Source organism: Nyctereutes procyonoides, unplaced genomic scaffold, assembly GCF_905146905.1.
Source record: "Nyctereutes procyonoides isolate TBG_1078 unplaced genomic scaffold, NYPRO_anot_genome, whole genome shotgun sequence".
In the NCBI taxonomy this organism is placed as follows: domain Eukaryota; kingdom Metazoa; phylum Chordata; class Mammalia; order Carnivora; family Canidae; genus Nyctereutes; species Nyctereutes procyonoides.
In genome coordinates this window covers 22,030,514-22,052,014 of record NW_026575136.1, presented here as the reverse complement: position 1 = coordinate 22,052,014, position 21,501 = coordinate 22,030,514, and the positions used below count along the sequence as shown (strand labels likewise).

Below are 21,501 nucleotides of genomic sequence, written 5' to 3'. Positions count from 1 at the left end.
AATGAGGACAGGTTGGAGTGAGGCAGTGGAGGGTAAGAGACTGAATTTGGGGTTCCATACTAAGACACATTCCAGGAAAAGTTCAGAACTAGAGAAAAACTTCCCCAAAAGTAGAAAGCTTATCCCCTGCAAAGAAGTGGGAATCAGAATAACATCAAACATCCGAAGAACAACACTGGAGTCTAGACTCTAAGGAATTTTTTTTTAAAGATTTTAATTATTTATTCATGAGACACAGAGAGAGGCAGAGACACAGGCAGAGGGAGAAGCAGGCTCCCTGCGGGACGCCTGATGTGGGACTGGATCCCAGGACCCCAGGATCACACCCTGAGCCAAAGGCAGATGCTTAACCACTGAGACGTTTGGGTGCTCTGACTCTAAGGAATTCTAAAAAATTCTTTAAAAAGCCCTCCTTCCAGACAGCCCAGATGGCTTAGCGGTTTGATGCCACCTTCAGCCCAGGGTATGATCCTGGAGTCCCGGGATCGAGTCCCATATCGGGCTCCCTGCATGGAGCCTGCTTTTCCCTCTGCCTGTATGTGTCTCTGCCTCTCTCTCTCTCTCTCTCTCTCTCTCTCTCTCTGTGTCTCTCATGAATAAATATATAAATTCTTAAAAAAAAATTAAAAAAAAAACCTCCTTCAACCTTGAATTCTATACCCAGTTAAAGTATGAAAGTAAAATAAAGACATTTCCAGAAGTGGAAATGTACAGGCCCAGTGGATTGCTTATCCCAGTTACTCCCCCAAAACTCCATCCTTACTGATGGAGACCAGTTCCCACAATGAGTACTGATAATGCCTTATACTCATTCTCTCAGTCTCCTACCAAGCTAGGATCAACCAGGTGACCAGTTTCTGGCAAATGTAATTGGCTAGCTGTGGCAGCCGCCTGTGACCTGAAAGAGGGACATAGCCACCACTGTGATGAGAACAGAGCAGAAATATGAGAAATACTTGGGCTTTGATGGAATCACTGAGCCACTAATCACACTGTGAACCCTTCTTCTCCAGACACTTACAGGTTTGATGATGATGATGATGATGATAAAACAACCCATCTGTATTCCAGAACACTAAAGCCATCCTAACTGACATAGTAAGCCTCAACACATTCCTCTCCAATGTTTCCTTTTTCAGATGTGCTCCACCAGAATTGGCAGGTCCAACAAAAAAGAAAACGTGAAGTAACAGGACGTCTTAGAAGGATGGTGAAGGGAAGTCCTGCAGAACAACAATCTATTTACACAGGAACAGGGGACTGAAGGCTCCAGCAGGGGATATCCCAAGGGAGAAGAATGTAAACTGATGAATTATGTGTTTGACAGTCCTGGGAGGAGCCTTGTGGTTATGTGAGCAATTTGGGCCCTGAATTAATGGTAGGAAAAAGATGAGGGGTAGTAAATGGGGGTTGGGGAGGGGAGGCAATACTTAACCCAGGTCAAAACCAAACACTTTATGAGAAAGGGAATGTAATCATAGAATACCATGTGGCTTAGATGCCAACAATATTTCCATAGTCATAATACTGTATCTACTGAACACAATTTAACTATAAACGGCAATCTAGTTATGATGGGAGAGAGAGCGAGTGAGGGTGCTGGAAATAGGGTGCATGACAGTTAACTCTTCTTCCCCTATAGCAGGAAGGCCATAGATGATGTCTAAGACAGAAAAACATCAGAAATGGCAATATAAGTATGTTACTGGTATTATGAAAGTAAATGCAAGAACCAACCAGAAGTTCTCTGGAGAACATCATTGAGCATGAGAAATGGTGGGGCAGGGGGATTATTGTCTTTCATTAGCAACTTTGTAGTTTTAACTTGAGCTGTTAAACTATAGGTATTTATTACTTTGACCAAACTGAGTTAAATTCAAAAATTATACAGGAACATAGTAAAAAAAAAATTTAATTGTACAAAGACATTTGTGAAAAAATAGTCTCCTCCACAGAGATGAGCACTGTCAACAATTTCCTTTGCATTCCTACAGGTTATCTATCCTCTATCCATCCATCCATCCATCCATCCATCCATCCATCCATCCGTCTACCTACCTATCACACACATATAAAACACACATGTGTATTATTTATATGTTACACAAATGGAGATAACCTGTAAACATCACACGTATATTTTATTTATACACACGCACTCTTCTGTACTTTGCATTTTTATATAAAAATAAATCTTGGAGATGTTCCAAACAGCAGCACAAGTAGATGTCTCTAACTTAAAAAAAAAAAAGAAAAGGCTGATTATTATCCCATTATATGGCTTCAACCACTATTAATGGACATTGAGGTCACCTCTGGACTTTTGCAGTGAAAAGCATGGTGCAATGAATATTTATGTACACTTACTTTTGTGTAATTGCTCAAATACATCTCTAGGATAAATTCTGAGATGTGGATTCTTGGGGCACAAGTCACATATGTTTTGATATAAGTTTCTGAATTTCCTCCCAAAAGAGTTGCACAGTGTAAGTGTCCACCAACAGCCTATGAATGCCTGTTTCCTCAAAAACACCGTCCATGCAGGGCAAGTGCAGACTTTTTTTTGTCTTTGCCAGTGTCATCAGTGAAAAATTGTTTCTTACTGTTTTGCTTCTGCATTTAATTGGGAGGGACAACCATTCTTGCTGGCTGGCAGCTTAGGAAAAATAAAAAGGCAGTATTCATACACAGCATAGGCTGCTATAACTTTATGGGGGAATTTGAATACCATTCTTTTTGTTGCTCCAGTGATGGCAACAAAGGCTTAATCATGTCCTAATTCTAATAAAACACAAGCTTGTCTTGTACTGGCAACACGCTGTTCCTAGAAGCAATTAAAGAAGGGCAAATCACAACCACTAAATAATAAGAATTAGAGAAAAGGAAGATATTTAAAAGATTCTTAAATAGTGGTGGGTTGTAGTTGGTCAGATATTTCTGGAAGCCAATCTGGTTAATACATAAATATTCAAGAATAGCAATGATTAGGGGGCACCTGGGTGGCTCAATCAGTTGAGCATCTGCCTTCCACTCAGGTTGTGTTCCCAGGGTCCTCGGATAGAGCCCCATGTCAGGCTCCCTGCTCGATGGAGAGCCTGCTTCTCTCTCTCCCTGTGCCCTCCCACTACCCGCCGCCCGGGCTCCTGCTCTCTCTCACTCGCTCTATCTCAAATAAATAAATACAGAAAAAATTTTTTAAATTAAAAAAAAAAGAATAGCAATGATTAAATAAATTGTGAGCAGAAGAAAATACAACTGTTGAGAGTGATGACTATGCATACCATTCTACAAGAACAGATAGACACTCAGGTGCCAGAACAATGTTCTGAGAGACCAAGAAGAATAAGGACCCAGTCTCAGGTTTCAAAGGGCTCACTGTGCAGTGGGGAATGACTACAGGTAAGTGGCTAAAATACAATGGATTATAGCTTCCCTAGCTATGGGAACTACTGTCTGGGGGTGTCTGGGGCAAGGATTATTCTGAGAAAGTTACTTTGGAGCTGGAGACCAGGCAGATGAATCAGGAGTACAGAGGAAACATCAAGTGCTATTTTTTGTTTTTTAAGATTTCATTTATTTATTTGAGACGGAAAGAGAGAGAGAGAGAGAGAGAGAGCCAGAGAGGAGCAGGGAGGGAGGGAGGGAGGGAGGGAGGGAGGAGCAGAGGCAGAGGAAGAAACCGACTCCCCACTGAAGCGGAAGCCAGATGGGGGAGCTCAATCCTAGGTCCCAGAGTTCGTGACCAAAGTCAAAGGAGAGACTTAAGTGACTGAGCCACCCAGGCGCCCCCATCAAGTGCTATTTAGAATTCAGTGAACTGCAAGCAGCTTGGGATAGCTGGAGCTTAGTTTGCGAGAGATGAGGGATGAAGTTGGGAAGTGAACTGTTTTCATGATACAACGGTAAATTATGAAAACAGAACCTAAGGCGATACACACAAACTTCTTACAATCACACAAAAATATGGCTACATATACCAACAATGGTATTTTGGATAATTGTTGATTAATTATACGGATTAAGTTTAACTGGTGTTATCAGCTCAGTTCAACATAATGTTCATGACATTTTCATATATAACAGTAGGTAACTAACATCTCCTTGTAGAAAAAAAATAACTGCAGACTAACCCTATATATTTAGATAGTCATGAATATGAAAGAAAGAGACGTGAATTTTAATAAAGTGCTGAGAAATATTACCTCCCCTGACATCTCTTGCCTGTTAAGCATGGGCAGTAACAAAATAACTGAGACACACTTAGTTACCTGATTTTTTTTTTTAGTTACCTGATGTTTAAGGTTTATTTTGCAATCCAACTTTTCATTTAAAACGATGGTCAGAAAAAAAGAAGTCAGTAAGTAGTAAAGGAGGTGGAATTCCAGCATATTAAATCAGAAGGAATTTGGAAAATTATCTTTGCAGAGACAACAGACTTTATCATTAATATCTGTTGTCTTAAATACCATTTAAAAGAAAGTGGGACACCCTATTTGAAGCTTCTAATTCCACTTATTGCAAAGACAGGCTCACCAACGAGGTACCTTCTTACCATGCTTAGAATTCTGGAGCTGGTCTAGAAAACGGCTGGGAAGAATTTGCCTTCCAACTGAGTTGATCCTGACTGCCAAGCACAGGTTACAATAGCACCTAGTGGGGCATAAATACCTTTCCGCTGGCATTAAATACTTAATTTCAGTGACCACTGAGCTTAGTAAAGCACTGAATACAGGCAGTATCACCTCCCTTTAAACATTTCTTTTGTTCTTTGGCTCCTAGCTTGTAGAAAAAGATTCTAGGAAATGAATTTTCAGTAAAATGAGCTAGATCTTTTGGCAACCTCTCCAGCCTTCCTACCCACATCATGAAAACGCACAGGAGTGTTGCCAAGAAATGGGGAAGAGAGAGAGAGAGAGGAGGAGGAGAAAAAAAATCCCAAAAAGAAACAGGAAATTACAAAAGCTGAAAAGCATTGTTACCCTTATTTAGAAATGATGGTTTCTGTTAATTATTTTCCCCTGCATGGAATTATTTTCCCCTTGCAAGGTAAAGGGAATGGGAGTGGCTTCTAAATAAAACCAGAATGCTTATTTAATCCCATCAAGGTGCGCTGAGAAAGAAACGCAGAGGCTGGTGGGATCAGGGCTGCTGCCAGGACAAAGCAGTGACTCATGTAAGATACGTTTCAAAATCAATCTTTGTCGCATTCATGAAACACTTCCAGGGATTGACCTGGCAAGGCACCCTGAAATTTGGCATGGTTCTTTCAGAGAGGACAAAAGTCAGGACTTCCAGGTCAGCTATTTCCTTTCTCAGCCATGGCAGCTGACATGATCTGAGAGTTGCCTTCTCAATGACAGGGAAGGTGACATGGGAGGGAAACTCAGTGGGACAGGGTTTGAACATGCTTTTGTGGGTTCTAGGGGAGAGGAGTGTTTTAATCTCTTAGCCCTGCTCTATTTTTATTATTTATTTTTAAATGTAAAGGTCAGTGAACTCTTATATATGTGTACACTCATATGACCATCACCCAGATCAAGACATAGGACTTACTTTTTTTTTTTTTAAGATTTTATTTATTCATTCATGAGAGACACACAGAGGGAGGCAGAGACACAGGCAGGCTCCCTGCGGGGACTCCGGGATCACACCCTGAGCCAAAGGCAGATGCTCAACCACTGAGCCACCCAGGCATCCCAAGATATAGGATTTTCATAGCATCCTAGAAGTCTCCCTCAGTGGCCCCCTCCCAGCCAGTCCTGTTCTATTTTTTTTTCCAGAACATCTGTCACCTTCTAAGATACAATTTGCCTGATTGGTTCATTGATGTATCCAAGCAACTAGAACAGTGCCTACTATGTGCTATTGTTAAATGAATGAATCTTTAAAATAATGCCCATCGTGTCCCCTTATCTCCACCTTTCCCCACTCTGTGTGACCTGTAAGAGAAACAAACTAGCTGGAAACCTTCAGTGTGTCCCCAGGGGAGTTAAATACAGCCACAGCGACGTTATTGATCAGATCTGAGTGTAGGCCGCACTGGAGGTGTCTTAGTGTGGTCTCTCTTGTATGCAAGGTTTTCCTGGACAGCTTGAGCCCTTGGCTGGTAGATCTGTAAGAAAGAACAGAATCTTTCCTTTAGTCATCTCTTGATTCTTCGGCTTACTAGGGCCTTTCTCCTGGTAGGGCAGAGGCCTCCTCAGAGGCCTTCCTTCCTTCTGACTGTAGCACCTACCTCGGAGCACTTGGCTCATGTCTGTGTTTCCGTCTGCCAGTCAGTTGCAGATTCTGGCCACACTGCGCCCTGCCACGTCTCCGCTGCTGTCCCTGAAGGCTCCTTCTCCTTCTTCCTTTCAGTGGCAACTCCTTCGGGACATTACATTGCTTGACTAGCTTCCTAAGTGGTACCCTCATCTTCAGTCCTATCTTCTTTCAAACGAGTCCCATTACTTCCCCTAAAACACAACCAGGATCATGTCACCACTCTGATCAAGAGCTTTCAGTGCTTAGCAGGTGCTGTCAAAGGAAGCCCACACTCCCTAACCTGCCTTCAAAGGCTCCATTTCCCTCTCCAGCCTTCCGGATTACCACCGCCCTGTCAGCCACCTGGTGTTCCCCCTTGTTGCTCGCCGGGCCCCGTGTTTTCTGGCTTCTGTACCTTTGCTGTGGTGCTGGGTTCAGAAAATGGAAGGAAACATTTGAAATCATCCAGTCCAGTCTCATTGTATAGATGGGCAAACTGAGGCCCAGAGAGACTAAGTGACCGGCCAGCCCACCTCGTCAGAAGTCATGTGTGGCAGGACGCCTGGCTGGCTCAGCCGTTGGAGAATGTGACTGCCCATCTCAGGGTGGTGAGTTCAAGCCTCACGTTGGGCTTAGAAACTACTTTAAAAGGGATTCCTGGGTGGCTCAGTGGTTTAGCGTGCCTTCAGCCCAGGGTGTGATCCTGGAGACCTGGGATTAAGTCCCACATGGAGCTCCCTGCATGGAGCCTGCTTCTCCCTCTGCCTGTGTCTGTACCTCTCTCTCTCTCTCTCTCTCTCTCGAATAAATACATAAAATCTTTTTATAAACATTTTAAAAAAAATACTTGAAAAATCAAGTTGGTCTAATGAAAAATGAAAAATTCAGCACAGTTTAGGGTTTAACAATATGGGTTGAATCTTACATATACCTAGAGATGAAACAGTGGCTTAGTCTTTGACTATCCTCTCCACCCAACTCTGAATCCTAAAAGGTTGGAACTTTGAGCCCCCTCGTTTTTTGTTTTTAAAGATTTTATTTATTTATTCACGAGAGACACAGAGAGATGCAGAGACAGGCAGAGAGGGAGAAGCAGGCTCCTCCGGGGGAACCCAGTAGGGGGCTGGATCCCAGGACCCCCGGATCACTACCCTCAACCACTGAGCCCCCCAGGCGCCCCTCTGAGCCCCATCCTAGGCAGGGCCCCGCTCAGAGAAGCCTTCCTCAAGCCCCCAGGTGGGCGTCGGAACTCAGGCCAGTGACCTGGAACTCTCTGATCTGCAGGTAACTGGATATTTACCTACGAATTCTATCTCCCCTGCTACATTTTAAGCCGACTCTTTGATTCCTCTTTGACTTTCTTCCGTTCTCCTCAGTGGCTCTTCCACGGCGGGCGAGCAATAGAAGTCCGCGGAACGGGGGTCTGCGGTGTAGACTGCGCCGTCTACACCGCCAAGGAGGCACACTCCGCAAGGCCGCTGCTGGGGCCTTCTCGCCCGCCGCTGCCCGCCCCGACCCCGGCCCCGAGGTCTCCGCCAGACCTGCTCGCGGCCCCGGGGACGCGGGCCTCCGGGCTCTGGCCTGGTCCCCTCTGTGCACCGCCACGCGCGGTAGGCGACCGGGCCCGGGACGTGCCTCGGCGTCGGGAGGGCACAGCTCCGCTTACCGAGGGAGCCCCGCCAGCTCACCGACCCCGGGAGGCGGCAGAGCGGCGCGGGGCGGGCGGGGCGGGCGGCGCGGGCGGCGCGGCCCCGGGGAGGGGGGCGCCCGAGGAGCTCGCGGCCACCCGGGCTGCCGGGGCCCGGCCGGGCGGGGCAGGGCCAGGCGGGGCCGGGGGCGCGCTCGGGGCAGGCCGGGGCGGGGGGGGCACTTGCTGGGGGGCGGGGGCACCTGCGGGGGCGCGCTCGGGGCACGGCCGGGGGCGGGGGGGCACTTGCTGGGGGGCGGGGGTGGCACGGCCGGGGCGGGGGGGGCACCTGCCGGGGGCGGGGGGGCACTTGCTGGGGGGCGGGGGTGGCACGGCCGGGGGGCGGGGGTCACTGCCGGGGGCGCGCACGGAGGGCGCGGGGCCGGACCCGGCCTGGCGCGCCCGCCCGCCCCGGGGCTCCCCGCCCGGCCCCTCTCCGCCCCCGGGAGGGACCGAGGGAGGGCAGACGCCCGGCACCGCCCCCGCCCCGGCCCGGGCCCCGGCCGCGGCCGCCGAGAGCGACTGGAGGCGCCGCCCCGGAGCGGAGAAACCAGTTGGGCCGGTCGGGCGTGCGCAGGGCGAGGGCGCCGCGGAGGACGGGCGCCCGGGCGCACGGGCGCGGGGCGGGGGAGGGCGGGGAGCCCCTGGCGACGGGCGGGAGCCGGAGGAGCCGCCGCCGACTGGACACGCTGCCCGGCCCGGGGCCAGCCCCCGTGCGCCATGAAGCGCTAGCGCGGCCGCCGGGGCCGGGGCTGGGGCCGGGGCCGGGGCCGGGCGACGACGGCGGTGGCGGTGGCGGTGGCGGCGGCGGCGGCGGCCAGGTGCGCTGCGAGCGCGCGGAGGGGCGCGTCCCCGACGGATGTCCCAGCCCGGGCCGGAGAGCGCCAGGTAAGGAGGCCCCCCGGGCTGCCCCTCCCGCCCGGCCCCGCGGTGCCCCCGAGCCGGCGGCTCCCGGGATCCGGGATGCGGTGGCCGCAGCTGTCCGCGCCCTGCGGCTGCGGAGCCCGCCCCGGAGTGGGGGGGACCAGGCGGGGGCCCCGGGACACCGGGCGCGTCGGGGATGGCAGCGCGGTGCAGGAGGCCGGGAGGCTTCACCTGCCGGGAGCACACGGGGCTCGCAGGTGGCGTCTGGGTGGTCTGGGTTGGCCGCGCACCTGTCTGCGGTTCAGCTTTGGGGGGCGAGCCTGGCAGGACCTGCGGGTCCTCCCGGGGGCGGGGGGGATGCTCTGGCTTCCCCGCAGGGTCGGCCGCCCCTCTCGAAGTCCCTAACCCTGACCCTTAGGGCGCCGATGCCAAGGAGCCTGCAAAAGACCTTAGCCCCTAATGCGCGCGGCGCACCTGCGGGCGGGGATGGAGGGCGCGATCGCTTCCGCCGCGCCTGCGGCAGGACCGGCTGCCCTCCCCGCGTCTTCGAGAGCTTCAGGTCCGGGGTGATGAGGAAGCGGGTCACTGCCCCCCGGGATGGCAGGGACGTCCCCGCAGCTCCCGTGGCACTGCCCCGGGCCGTCTCCTTCCCCGCAGCTCCGTGGCACGCCCGGGCCGTCTCCTTCCCGCAGCTCCCGTGGCACTGCCCCGGGCCGTCTCCTTCCCTCCCCGGGGGATGCCCCGCGCTGTCACTGGGCTGGCGTGCGTGCAGCCTGGCGGCGCCGGGGGTGCAGAGGGCGGGGGGTGCTTCCCCCCCACTTCCCCCACGTCTTCTCCAAGTGGAAGAAAAAGCGTCTAGTCGTCCGCCCAACTTCTCCGAGGGGGGCTGCGCCTGGGCCCCGGAGCGTGGCCAATTGGCCGACTGTGGGGGGGGGGGGGGACGGGCGGTTAGAGGGGATGCGGGCCGCAAGGCAGGGGCCCTGCACCCCTACGGACCCCCCCGGACCCCCCCCCCCCGTCCTCCCGGCTTCGCTCCCTTCCCGGAGACCGCCCGGCCTGCGCCCCAGAAAGGATTCTCCGCAGCTTGGCGGTGCGCGGGCCTGCAGCGGGGTCCAGCCTCTGCTCCCCGGAGCTCGGCCAGAGCACCGGGCACACAGTAGGGCACGCGCGAAGGACGCTGCCCTTAGGAACCAGGACTGCACGTGTGTGATCTAATCTCCAGGGATAGTAAATACGAGAGCATCTAAAAAAAAAAAAAAAAAAAAAAAGCACAGAAAATGGGAAGTCGTCTCGGGAGTACTTTTGTGTGAGATGTAAAATGCCTTTCCTTAATGCTGGGACCGTCGGTGGAGGCTTTATTTGAACCTCCTATAAATACCTTTAGGTGCAAAAGATAATTGATGCTTATTAGCTGATTGCTTTCTGGGGGAGAAGTCTGCCTGCAATTACTCTCTGAATTTTCTTAATGACTTTCATTATGTAGTGGAGGCTTCCTTGTTTTAATTTTAGGTAAGGAAACCTTAACCACTGTCTTCTTTTGCCGCTTGCTGGTGGCGGTGCTCTGGTAATTCTTGGTGGCTCTGGGCATCTGTTAGGGGGGGTGACAGAGGCTCATGGGGCTTAATACTGGTGGTGAACAAAAATGCCATCTGTGTGACAGCAGCTCTGGCAGTTTTTAAGCTTTGCTTCTGGCTTTTTTATTTTAAAGAAGATGCATGCCAGTGTGCACTTGTTCTCTTAGTGACAGAACGAGGAGGTGGGGTTTTTTTGTTTGTTTTAGATTTTGTTTTTTGTATAATAAATTTATTTTTTATTGGTGTTCAATTTATAGATTTTGTTTTTAAATGGAGACTTTACAATAAGATTTGGTGGGGTGCCTGGGTGGTTCAGTGGGCTAAGCATCCTGCTTCTGCTAGGGTCAAGATCTCAGGGTCCTGGGATGGAGCGGGACATCCTTTGTGCTCAGCTGGGAGTCTGCTTGTCCCTCTCCCTTTGCTCCCCTTCCCCTGCTCACTCTCTCTCTCATCCATGCACGTGCATGCGCTCTCTCAAGTAAATAAATAAATAACATCTTTAAATAAATAAATACAGTAATGATTTGGTAAAGCAAGTGGCTTAATGAAAAAGTCTGCCAGTGAAGGCAAATTTAATGCTGGCTCCGTGTTTCACCTGGATTTTAGTCTCTAGAATCTTAGCCTTCATGGCACCAACCAGCTCCTGCTCTAAGAGGTTTCTCACCCTCCCTGCCTGCCTTTCTTTTTTTCTTTCCATCCTTCCTTTCTTTTCCTTCCTTCTGAAAGCAAGGAGTAGTGGAAAACAAGTGAACTTAGGTTCCCACAGGTTTCATTCAGTTCTTTTACTTATTTGAGATTGTATATGCTTTTAAGTTATATTTACTTTCTTAAAATCGACTAACCTTAGATAAATTCCTAAATTTTTTTTAAGATTTTATTAATTTATTCATCAGAAACAGAGAGAGAGGGAGACAGAGACACAGACAGAGGGAGAAGCAGGCTCCATGCAGGGAGCCCGTGGGACTTGATCCCTGGTCTCCAGGATCAGGCCCTGGGCTGAAGGCAGGCGCTAACCCACTAAGCCACTGGGGCTGCCCAAATTCCTAAAATTTCTGAAGCTCAATTTCCTCAAATAAGGGTATTATCAACTTCCTTTGGTTGTTTCAAGAATTAAATGAGAGAACAGGTGACTGTCCCTTATCCACAGTATTGGTGTTCCAGGGTTCTTACTTTCTTCATTAAACTGATATTTTAAAAATAGTACAATGCCCAGGTGTTTGGTGTATCTTTAATATTTTATTGCCTTGCTGGTTTGAATTCCTTTTTAGTTTTTCGTAGAGGACATTCATGAAATCCAGATGATGCTTATAACTTTAGGGAGACTTGAATCTACTATTTACCTTTGCTCTTGTGAATGCAGAGGAACTTGCTTTTTAGTTACCAGAACAAGTTTTGTGGGGTCCATTCGTGTCACGTATGTCTAAAGAAAGTGCCTTTAAAGTACCTTAAGCACATAATTTTATTTTTTATTTTATTTTTTTAAAAGATTTTATTTATTTATTTATTCATGAGACAGACAGACAGAGAGGCAGAGACATAGGCAGAGGGAGAAGCAGGCTCCATGCAGGGAGCCCGACGTGGGATTTGATCCCGGGCCTGGGATCAGGCCTTGAGCCAAAGGCAGACACACAACCACTGAGCCACCCAGGCGTCCCAAGCACATAATTTTAGATTTGCTTCTGTATTTGTTCCTAGATTCCTCTCCTGAGAAGTTTTTTAGGGGACAGGGGGAATCTTGTGAGTTTTTAGGTGTTTGTTGGAACCATTCAATTAGTTTAATTCTATTCATAACACCTGTAGGTGTTGTTACTTATTAAGATAAGTAAAAATTAATTTGCTGTCAGAGAGTTTTAATAACATAAAAAGAAGATAGCTTATCCTTTATTTTGTTAACCAAATTACTCCTGAAACCCCATTCCTGTGCCCAGCTAAAAAGAATGCCCAATCTAAGATCTTTTGAGGTCCTATGTTACCAAAGACCTGGCATGATGAAGAATCTAGAAAGCATGTATATATAAAAGTCTTGTTTCTTGTTCTTAGCAAACAGGAATTATTATCTGATCATTCAGAAATACATTAGTACTTTCCCTAATACTTTTTTTTTAAGATTTTATTTATTTATCCATGAGAGACACACAGAGAGAGAGAGGCAGAGACACAGGTGGAGGGAGAAGCAGGTTCCAAACAGGGAGCCCCATGCAGGACTCAATCCTGAGACCGTGGGATCACGCCCTGGGCCAAAGGCAGGCGCTCAACCGCTGAGCCACCCAGGCATCCCTTCCCTAATACTTCTAAATGCATTGTGCTTTTAAATAAATTGTTTCCGAAACACACACAATAGGAAATATGTTTAGTAAATGGTCCCAGGGCCCTTGGCACCCAGAAGTAGCAGTAAAACAGACCCTGGTGACATGTGCTTTGGAGTCCTTTGAACTAGCGTGGAATCCGGGTCTCACTGCTTTCTTAGCCCATATAACCTAGGGCAAGTTACTTAATCCTTTGGGCTTCAGTTTGTTTGTTTTTTTTTCCTGTAAAATGGAATAATAATAGTTGTGTGATGAGTTTCAAATGAGGAAATGAGTCTAGATGAATTTAGCTTGGTGCAGAGCTCAATAAGACATAGTCATTAATATTACTATTGTGTCAGGGTGCCCAAGTGGCATATTTGGTTAAGCCTTTGACTCTTGGTTTAACTCAGGTCCTGATCTCAGGTGCATGAGACTGAGCCCTGCCTTGGGCTCCACGCTCAGCGTGGAGTCTGCTTAAGACTCCTTCTCTCTCCCTCTGCTCGTTCCCCTGCCCTTGCTTGCATGTGCTTGCTCTCCAAAACAAAACAAAAACAAAAAAAATTAGTTATTGTCATTGGTATCGTGCTCAGTATTGCTCATCCAGCAATTGCCTTTCTCCTAGACTGTGTAGGAACCAGGAATCACTTTGCATGTTAGTATTTCTTTAGCAAACATAGGTGACTATTTGCACCAGGCACTGGCAAGGAAGAGTCCCCTAGGATAGGGGCGAAATTCTGAACCTCCACATCCAAGGCTTGACTTCTGGAGCATAAGTGTCTGGGGGCAGCATGAAGTTCCGTGGTCCTTGGTGGCTTAGAGACATGCCACTCAGTCACAGTCACGAGGTCCTGGGTTCTCCTTCTGCATGGTGGAGGCTCTTGGGACATATACAGAAAGCACTTCTGTGCCTTCTTTACCACCGCCCCGCCCTGCACCTCCTATCAGCCTCTGTACTTCCATTAAAAAAAAAAAAATTACTCTTCCGTGTTCAAAACTCAGGAGTTTCTGGAACCTGAGTCTTCCTGAAAGGATCTGTGCTCTCTGCTGGTATCTCTCATTTGCAGCACCTAGTAAGCAGTGCTAATCAGAGACCCTTAGTACAATCTCATTAATTCATTTACAAAATGCCTGAGGATCTTCTCCAGGCACTGTCCTGGATTTCCTCCCTGCTTCACTGAAGTCTGTGAGTTTTGCAGAGGGCCTGAGTTGTGGGTGGTTTGTTTAATTCCTTCTTTGGTTAGAAAGGAGCCCTGGTGTTCTCTTCCCCTCTGCTCTCTGGATGTTGTCCTTTGCAAGGGGAGGCGGTTGCCTAAGACCCTGGAGGTTGGCCCAGCCCACTTCCAGCCCCCAAGCTCTGTGTTCCTTATCAGTCTCCAGGCTAGTGAATTTGCATTTAAGAAGGGAGAGCTGGGCCCCGAAATTGGCTGTCAGTGTGGGAAAAGGCACTGACTCCTGGAGTGGGGGTGCGGAGGTCACCCTTGGCCTGGGGCAGCCCTTCAGTGTCGGATGGCCACCTCCCATTTGTGAGACGGAGAATCCTGTCACCTCTGCATTGAGTACATGTGTGTCCTGACCTTTGGCTAGTAGCTTTGGTCTTTATTTACAGGGCTGTCGTTGATGGCTTTGTCTCTTTGCTGAGTGACTTTCGTTCCACCGGACTTGAGGTTTGGTTTAGAGCACATAGTATTTGAAATCAGTTTTCTGACCTTTACTCAAGTTGAGCTGGAAAAGCCTCATTGGAACTCCTTGAGCAGCAAGCGTTGTCCTCCCACGGTCTCCCACTGTCCATTCTTGCTGTTGGGGAAGCTCCCACAAGTTGGGTGCATCATGTATTTTATAAAGCACAGCCTGAGAGATTCTTACTGTGTCTTCTAGGGATGCACTGAACTACTGAGACCATCCCCAGACATATGGATATACGATCTGTGGATCCAGAAGAAATGTTTGATGATTTCTATAAGAAAATAGATAACTGTCTTGGGTGGTTTAAATATTCACTTACATGGGAAGATGGGTTAGAGTTTATATATTTCATGCTGGAAACTATGGGCCTTACCGCCACATCGGGAGTCAATTTCTGGGCTTCTAGCAAATGTTATATAAAAAAATTCTGGGGGTGCCTGGGTGGCTCAGTTGGTTAGGTATCTGCCTCCAGCTCAGGTCCTGGGATCAGCCCTGCATCAGGCTCCCTGCTCAGCCTGCCTCTCCCTCTCCTCCCCCTGCCACTCGTCCCGCTTTTGCGCACGCGTTCTCTGTCAAATAAATAAAATTAAAAAACAAATTCTGGAACCTTATAAAACAAAGTAGGTGCGTTGGGTTCATCAGACAGGAGAGGTTGTGAGGATTATGTAAAAATCTGTAGTCTATTTTTGGTAACAGAACTTCGTGATCTCACCTTAGTGCAGAGGTTTATTTCAAGGGAATTTTGTTTTAGTTGTGGCAAAATATTTATAAAATTTGCTAGTTTTAGGGCAGCTCGGGTAGCTCAGTGGTTTAGCGCCGTCTTCAGTTCAGGGAGTGATCCTGGAGACCCTGGATCGAGTCCCACATCAGGCTCCCTGCATGGAGCCTGCTTCTCCCTCTGCCTGTGTCTCTGCCTCCCTCTCTCTCTCTCTGTGTGTCTCTATGAATAAATAAAATCTTTTTAAAAAATTTGCTAGTTTTAGTTTTTACCTTTTAAGGTTTTTAAATTTTAAATTTAAAATATATACTATATATACTATATATTGGCAAATGTATATACTGGTGCTCATCACAATACCTGCCCTTCTAAGTGCCCTTCACCAGTGACTCCATCCCCCACCCACCTCCCCTCTTGTGACCCTCTGTTTCCTTCCAGGTGTCAAGAGTCTTTCATGGTTTTTCTTCCTCTCTGATTTTTTCCCACTCAGTTTCCCCTCCTTCCCTTGTGGTCCTTTTCACTATTTCTTAGATTCCACGTATGAGTGATACCATATGATAATTGTCTTTCTCCGATTAACTTACTTCACTCAGGATAATACCCTCCAGTTCCATCCATGTAGAAGCAAATGGTGGGTATTCATCCTTCCTGATGGCTGAGTAATATTCCATTGTGTGCATAGACCACATCTTCTTTATCCATCCGTCAAAGGGCATTGAGGCTCCTTCCACAGTTTGGCTGTTGTGGACATTGCTGCTGTGAACATTGGGATGCAGGTGTCCTGGTGTTTCACTCCATCTGTATCTTTGGGGTAGATTTGCCTTTTTTCTTTTTAAGATTTTATTGATTTATTTATTCATGAGAGAGACACGGGGGGAGAGAGAGAGAGAGAGGGAGAGGCAGAGACACAGGCAGAGGGAGAAGCAGGCTCCATGCAGGGAGCTGATGTGGGACTCTATCCTGGGTCTCTAGGATCAGGCCCTGGGCTGAAGGCAGGCGCTGAACCACTGAGCCACCCGGGCTGCCCAGATTTGCCATTTTTAAATGTGAATTCAGTGGCATTAAGCATCTTCAGAGTATTGGGCAACAATCATCACTGTCCATTTCTGAATTTTTTCATCATCCCATTCTGATACATCTTACCTTTTAAACAGTAGCTCCCCATTTCCTCTCCCCACAGCTAATAATCTCTATTCCACTTTGTCCCCATGAAAATAAGTTTGTCCTTTTGCAACTGGCTTATTTCACCCAGCACAATGTCCTCCTGGTTCATCCGTGTTTTAGCAGATACCAGAGTTCCCTTCCTTTTCAAGGCTGAATAATCACGGTGTATACACCACATCTTGTTTATCTGTTCATCCATTGACAGACCCTTGGGTTGGGTCCACCTTTGGCTATTGTGAATAATGTTGCTATGAACATAGGCAAAAACATATTTGTTCGTTCATAGGAGTTTTTGAGATCTTATTTGGTTTTGTGACATTTATCTTTCTATGAAAGTGACTAGGATGGGCAGGCCCGATTTCCTCCCAAACACCTCCTCCCATACCAGCTTGGAGATAATGTGCAGAACTCCAGGGAGGATGGTTGCATGGAGGACGTGTAAAGGGCATGACACGCTTCTCCTTTTCATCTGCAGCTGCTCTCGCGAAGCTGGTCCATGGAGTGGCTGACACTCTGCCCTGTGCCAGCGCAGGCATAAAATCTCAGGAGGCCTGGCTCTACATTCTGGAGGCCTCTGCAGACCACAGCTGTCTTCCAGGATGACGTTCTGTAGTAGAGAAAAAAATCCTTCACTTTCCCCAAACAGAGTTGACTTGGATTAAAACAAATTGGTTTTTTTGGTGGAAGGAGTGGGAGAAGGTAAGAGAAACTGATATTTAAATGTTTGAAAAGTTGAATACTTAATAGAGTATAGTTCGACCTTGGGAGTAGAATCCATGGTTTTCAAGATAAGCTTCAAGGCCAAAGGTCAGTTATAGACTGGGGATTGGCCCCTCAAAGCACCTAATGTGTCCTTTAGGATCACTTGGACCAACACTCTTTTTGAAGCCCAAGGACATTTGCTCAGAATTTTCCCATGTTGCATCTGTGTAATAATAGCACAGTAAGAACAGAAGCTTTTCTTAGATGATTAGACTCAGTCTATTAGGTTAAAGGTATCTTAATCTATATTTTCTAAGGATCAACAGACTCTCAGTTTATGTTCAGACTGTGAAAAGATAGCAAAAAAAAAAAGGATTTTCATGTTTTGAAACCAGGTTTTCTTTTCTAAGTGGGAAAAAAAAAATTCTTCAGACTAAGCCCAAATACCACCATCCTTGGGTATATTCCCTCTTCCTGTCCTGTGCTGGTCACAGTCACAAAAACGGTATTGGGGCTGCCATGGCTGATTTCTTTTTTTTTTTTTTTTAAGATTTTATTTATTTATTCGAGAGAGAGAGAGAGAGAGAGAGAGAGAGAGAGGCAGAGGGAGAAGCAGGCTCCACGCAGGGAGCCCAACGTGGAACTTGAACCCGGGTCTCCAGGATCATGCCCTGGGCCAAAGGCAAGGGCCAAACCGCTGAGCCACCCAGGGATCCCCTACTATGGTTGATTTCTCTGAGCTTCAAAACTTTTTTTGGTCTAGCTCAACTTAAGATTTTTAGATTTTTTAAAAAATCAATCTTAGACTTCAACCCTTCCATAGAGAAACATGGTGAACATTCTCAAAGGTCAATTTGAGAATCTCAGACTGTGCAAGTAGTGGATACATAGCAACTAATGTGTCCTTTAAGATCACTTGGACCAACACTCTTTTTGAAGCCGAAGGACATTTGCTCAGGCTTTGTCTCCTGCTTAACTCATGGTCTCCCTTCCTGAGTTCTCTGGCCAAAGACGTACACTCCTGGTTTCTCCTAGACAGCTTTCTGTCTCCTCGGGCATTCCACAGAGTGGACCCTCTTCCTTAGCCTCAGAGGCCTCATTTATCCATCCTGCCAGTTGTCCACCAGATATTAAGAGGCATGTCCTGTGTGCCAGGCACTTGGCATCCGTCGGTGAATCCAGTAGACGAAGAGCCTGCCCTCCTGGAGCTCACCATCTAGAGAAGGGAGGGAGGGAGGGAGGGAGGGAGGGAGGGAGAGAGAGAGAGAGAGAGAGAGAGAGAGAGAGAGAGAGAGAGAGAGAGAGAGAACATAGCTACTGACAGTGGTAAGGGGGTAAATGATGTGGTATATCTGAAAATAAGCACTAGTGGTGATAAAAAGAGAAAGCCGAACAGAGTAGAGGGGCTTGGGGGAGGGGGTCTGGGGAACAGGATGCAGTCGTAGCATGGAGAATGTGACATTTGAGCAAAGCCTTAGCAGGGAGAGGGGGAACCATGAGGATCTGGGAGCAGAGTGTCCCAGACAGAAGGGACCGATTTCTCTGTGCAGAGGCCCTAATCTGCAGGCACTTGACTCCTGATTTGTCTGATGAAGCCAGTGAACAGGTGGTTGGCTGTTCCTCAAACCTGTGAGTGCGAGGGGTATGGGAGGAGAAGCTGAGAGCAGCGGGAAGGGGAGCCCCCACCATGCAGGGCTTTCCTGGTGCGTGAGGACCTTGGCTTTGACATTGCGCAGGGTTGGGGGGCGGGTGGCGCAGGATGTTGCTCACTGGAGTAGTGTGACCTGTGGGCTGGTTGCATTTTAAAAGGGTCATTGTGGTTGCTGTGCGGAGATGGTGGAGGAGGTGGTCCCAGGCAGGGAGACCAGGTAGGAAGCTGACCCAGGTGAGCTGTGGATGGAGGCTTGGACCTGAGCAAGCTGCGGGAGAAAGAGAAAGCTGTGGGTATACTTAACAGGTAGAGCCAACAGGACTTCCGGACGGACTGGCTATGGGGTGTTAGAGAAAGAGGAGCCAAAGATAACTTTCTTGGCAGAGCCTGGGCTGCAGATGGAAATCAAGTTTCAAAGTGCTGTAAACTCAGTAGGCTGTGTTCAGGTCACTCACAATAAGTTATAAAGAGGCTCTTCAGAAATATGTATATTTATGTAAAGTTTTGGTCCAGAGAGCATTACCTTTGCTTATCCTCAGAGCATGTGTTCCTACTTTGGTGCTGGCAGAGGACTGGTGTTAGAAAAAGGAAATGGGGGATCCCTGGGTGGCTCAGTGGTTCAACGCCTGCCTTTGGCCCAGGGCATGATCCTGGGGTCCCCGGATCGAGTCCTGCATCAGGCTCCCTGCATGGAGCCTGCTTCTCTCTCTGCCTGTGTCTCTGCCTCTCTCTCTATGTCTATCATGAATAAATAAATAAAATCTTAAAAAGAAAAAGAAAAAGAAATGATTTGCACAAAGCAGAGGCCTTTACTGGAAGGAGATGGTCTGTAATCCACGAGGTTTATGGGGTCAGGGGGCCTCTGCTGTGAGGGAAGTCTGTGCCTCCAGGGCTGCTGTCAAAGCTGCTGCCCCCCCTTGCTGTGCGTTGATGACTTGGGAAGGCAAGCTCTTCCCAACCCTCCAATGCAGGTAGCTGCCTCCATCTCCATCTATATGTTGTCTTTTTTTTTTTTTTTTTTTTAGAGAGAGAGAGAGAGTGAGAGCAAGTGTGGGGGGGTGGTGAGGGGCAGAGAGAACCTCAAGCAGACTCCCCACTCAGTGTGGAGCCCAAGGCGGGGTTCCATCTTACCCCCTGGGGGTCATGACCTGAGCAGAAACAAGAGTTAGAGGCCTAACCAACTGAGCCACCCAGGTGCCCCCACCCCTCACCACGTTGTCTTTCTTTTAAACGGCTTTATGGAGATATAAATCACATATCGTATTATTCATCTTTTTAAAGGGTTCAGTCCAGTGGTGTTTAGGATGTTTACAGAGTTGTGCCACCATCGCCATAGTCTAATTTAGGACCTTTTCATTACGCAAAAAAAGAGATCCTGTACCTGTTAGCAGTCCCCCATGTTCCCTCCTCCCCTCAGCTCCTGGCAACCTCCAGTCTGTTTTCCAACTCTGGATTCAATGTATTTACCTATCTGGACGTTTTGCATAAATGGAATCATATAACATCTGTTCTTTTGTGATTGATTCCTTTTGCTTAGCAGAATATTTTCTTTTTTTTAAGGATTTAAAAAAAATCTATTCAAGAGCACGAGAGAGAGCGCAGGGGTAGGAACAGAGGGGGAGAGGGACAAGCAGACTCCACGCTAAGCATGGAGCCTGACTTGGGGTTTGAGCTCATGAGTCTGAGATCATGACCTGAGCCCAAACCAAGAGTCGGACATTTAATGGACTGAGCCACCCAGGTGCCCCTGAGCAAAATGTTTTCATAATGCTTTACCTAGCATATCAACCACATCGTAACGTGTATCAGTATTTAATTCCTTTTCCTTTGCTGAACACACAAGCTACTTTTGCACATGATGCATTCTTGAAGAAAAACACAGGAAATGGAAATGTTAGTCACAAACAGATTGACTCTCGTGTTACAAGGGAATTGTTTGTGTCCAGACAGCTAAGTGTGTATGTGTGCGTGTGCACACACATGTGCATGCATTAGTTTGCTGTCTTTCACAGTTGAATACAAACCACTTGGAACCTGTGAATGCACCTAAAGACCAGTGGCTTTCTGGTGTCCTAATGGTTTTCTTTCATTCAATGATTCAACAATTACTTATCAGATCCTCACTATGTTCCAGGGCCTGTGCCAGGAAACGGTGGTTAATAGAAGGATGAACAAGGCATACATGGTCCTCCTCTGTGTGGAGCTTATAAGGGTCGATGGGGCGTGGGATGGCAGGAGTAGATATTAAGTAAAATATTGGACAAAAGAGATATGAAACAAACTGATACTAGAATTACAATCTACAATAAGCACTTAAAGGAAAATAAGACACTATTAAGAAAATAATGAGATCTGGGGTGCCTGGGTGGCTTAGGGTTAAGCAACTGCCTTCGGCGCAGGTTCATGGTCCTGGGGTCCTGGGATCAAGCCCCACATCGGGCTCTGGTGTCTGCTTTTTCTGTCTACCCCTTCCTCCTGCTTGTGATCATGCTCTCTCTTCTCCCTCTCAAATAAATAAATAACATCTTAAAAAAAAATGAGATCCTACTTGAAAAAGCCCCCGAGGAACCCAGATGGCTGTCGATGGCTGAATGGATAAACAAAATGTGGTGTATCCGTACAGTGGAATGTTATTCAGTCTTAAAAAAATAAAATAAAATCTCACACATGCTGTAATATGAGTGAAACTTGAAGACCTTTTGCTTGGTTAAATAAGCCAAACACAAAAGGACCAGTATTGTATGATTCCACTTGATGAGGTACCTGGAATAGTCAAGTTCATAGAGATGGAAAGTAGTAGAACAGTCCTTACCAGGGGCTGGGGGGGGGGGGGATAAGGGAATTATTATTTAATAAACATTTCAGTTTGGGATGATGAAAACATTCTGGAGGTGGATGATGGTAATAGTGGCAGTGCAAATGTGAAC

General features: G+C 47.8%; 1 protein-coding gene and 1 long non-coding RNA gene across 4 annotated transcripts in view; one reads left to right on the top strand and one right to left on the bottom strand.

Annotated features, from left to right (window-relative positions):
- Positions 1–5,568: 5,568 nt before the first annotated feature.
- Positions 5,569–8,015, bottom strand: LOC129495521 (uncharacterized). The gene is made up of 3 exons (XR_008661541.1): positions 7,544–8,015; positions 6,236–6,455; positions 5,569–6,112 (listed from the first exon to the last, which is right to left on the bottom strand). It is a non-coding gene; the product is annotated as an uncharacterized LOC129495521 (long non-coding RNA).
- Positions 8,016–8,577: 562 nt separating this feature from the next.
- LOC129495476 (phospholipid-transporting ATPase IC) overlaps positions 8,578–21,501 on the top strand; it is a 125,457-nt gene continuing 112,533 nt past the window's right edge. For 2 of the 3 annotated variants that reach the window (XM_055303005.1, XM_055303007.1), the window contains exon 1: positions 8,578–8,818. In XM_055303005.1, coding sequence (XP_055158980.1) covers positions 8,790–8,818 — 29 coding nt within the window. In that variant the 5' untranslated portion in view covers positions 8,578–8,789. Of the gene's footprint in view, positions 8,819–16,899; positions 16,921–21,501 lie in introns of those variants that run through there. The other variant, XM_055303008.1, reaches the window with a different exon arrangement.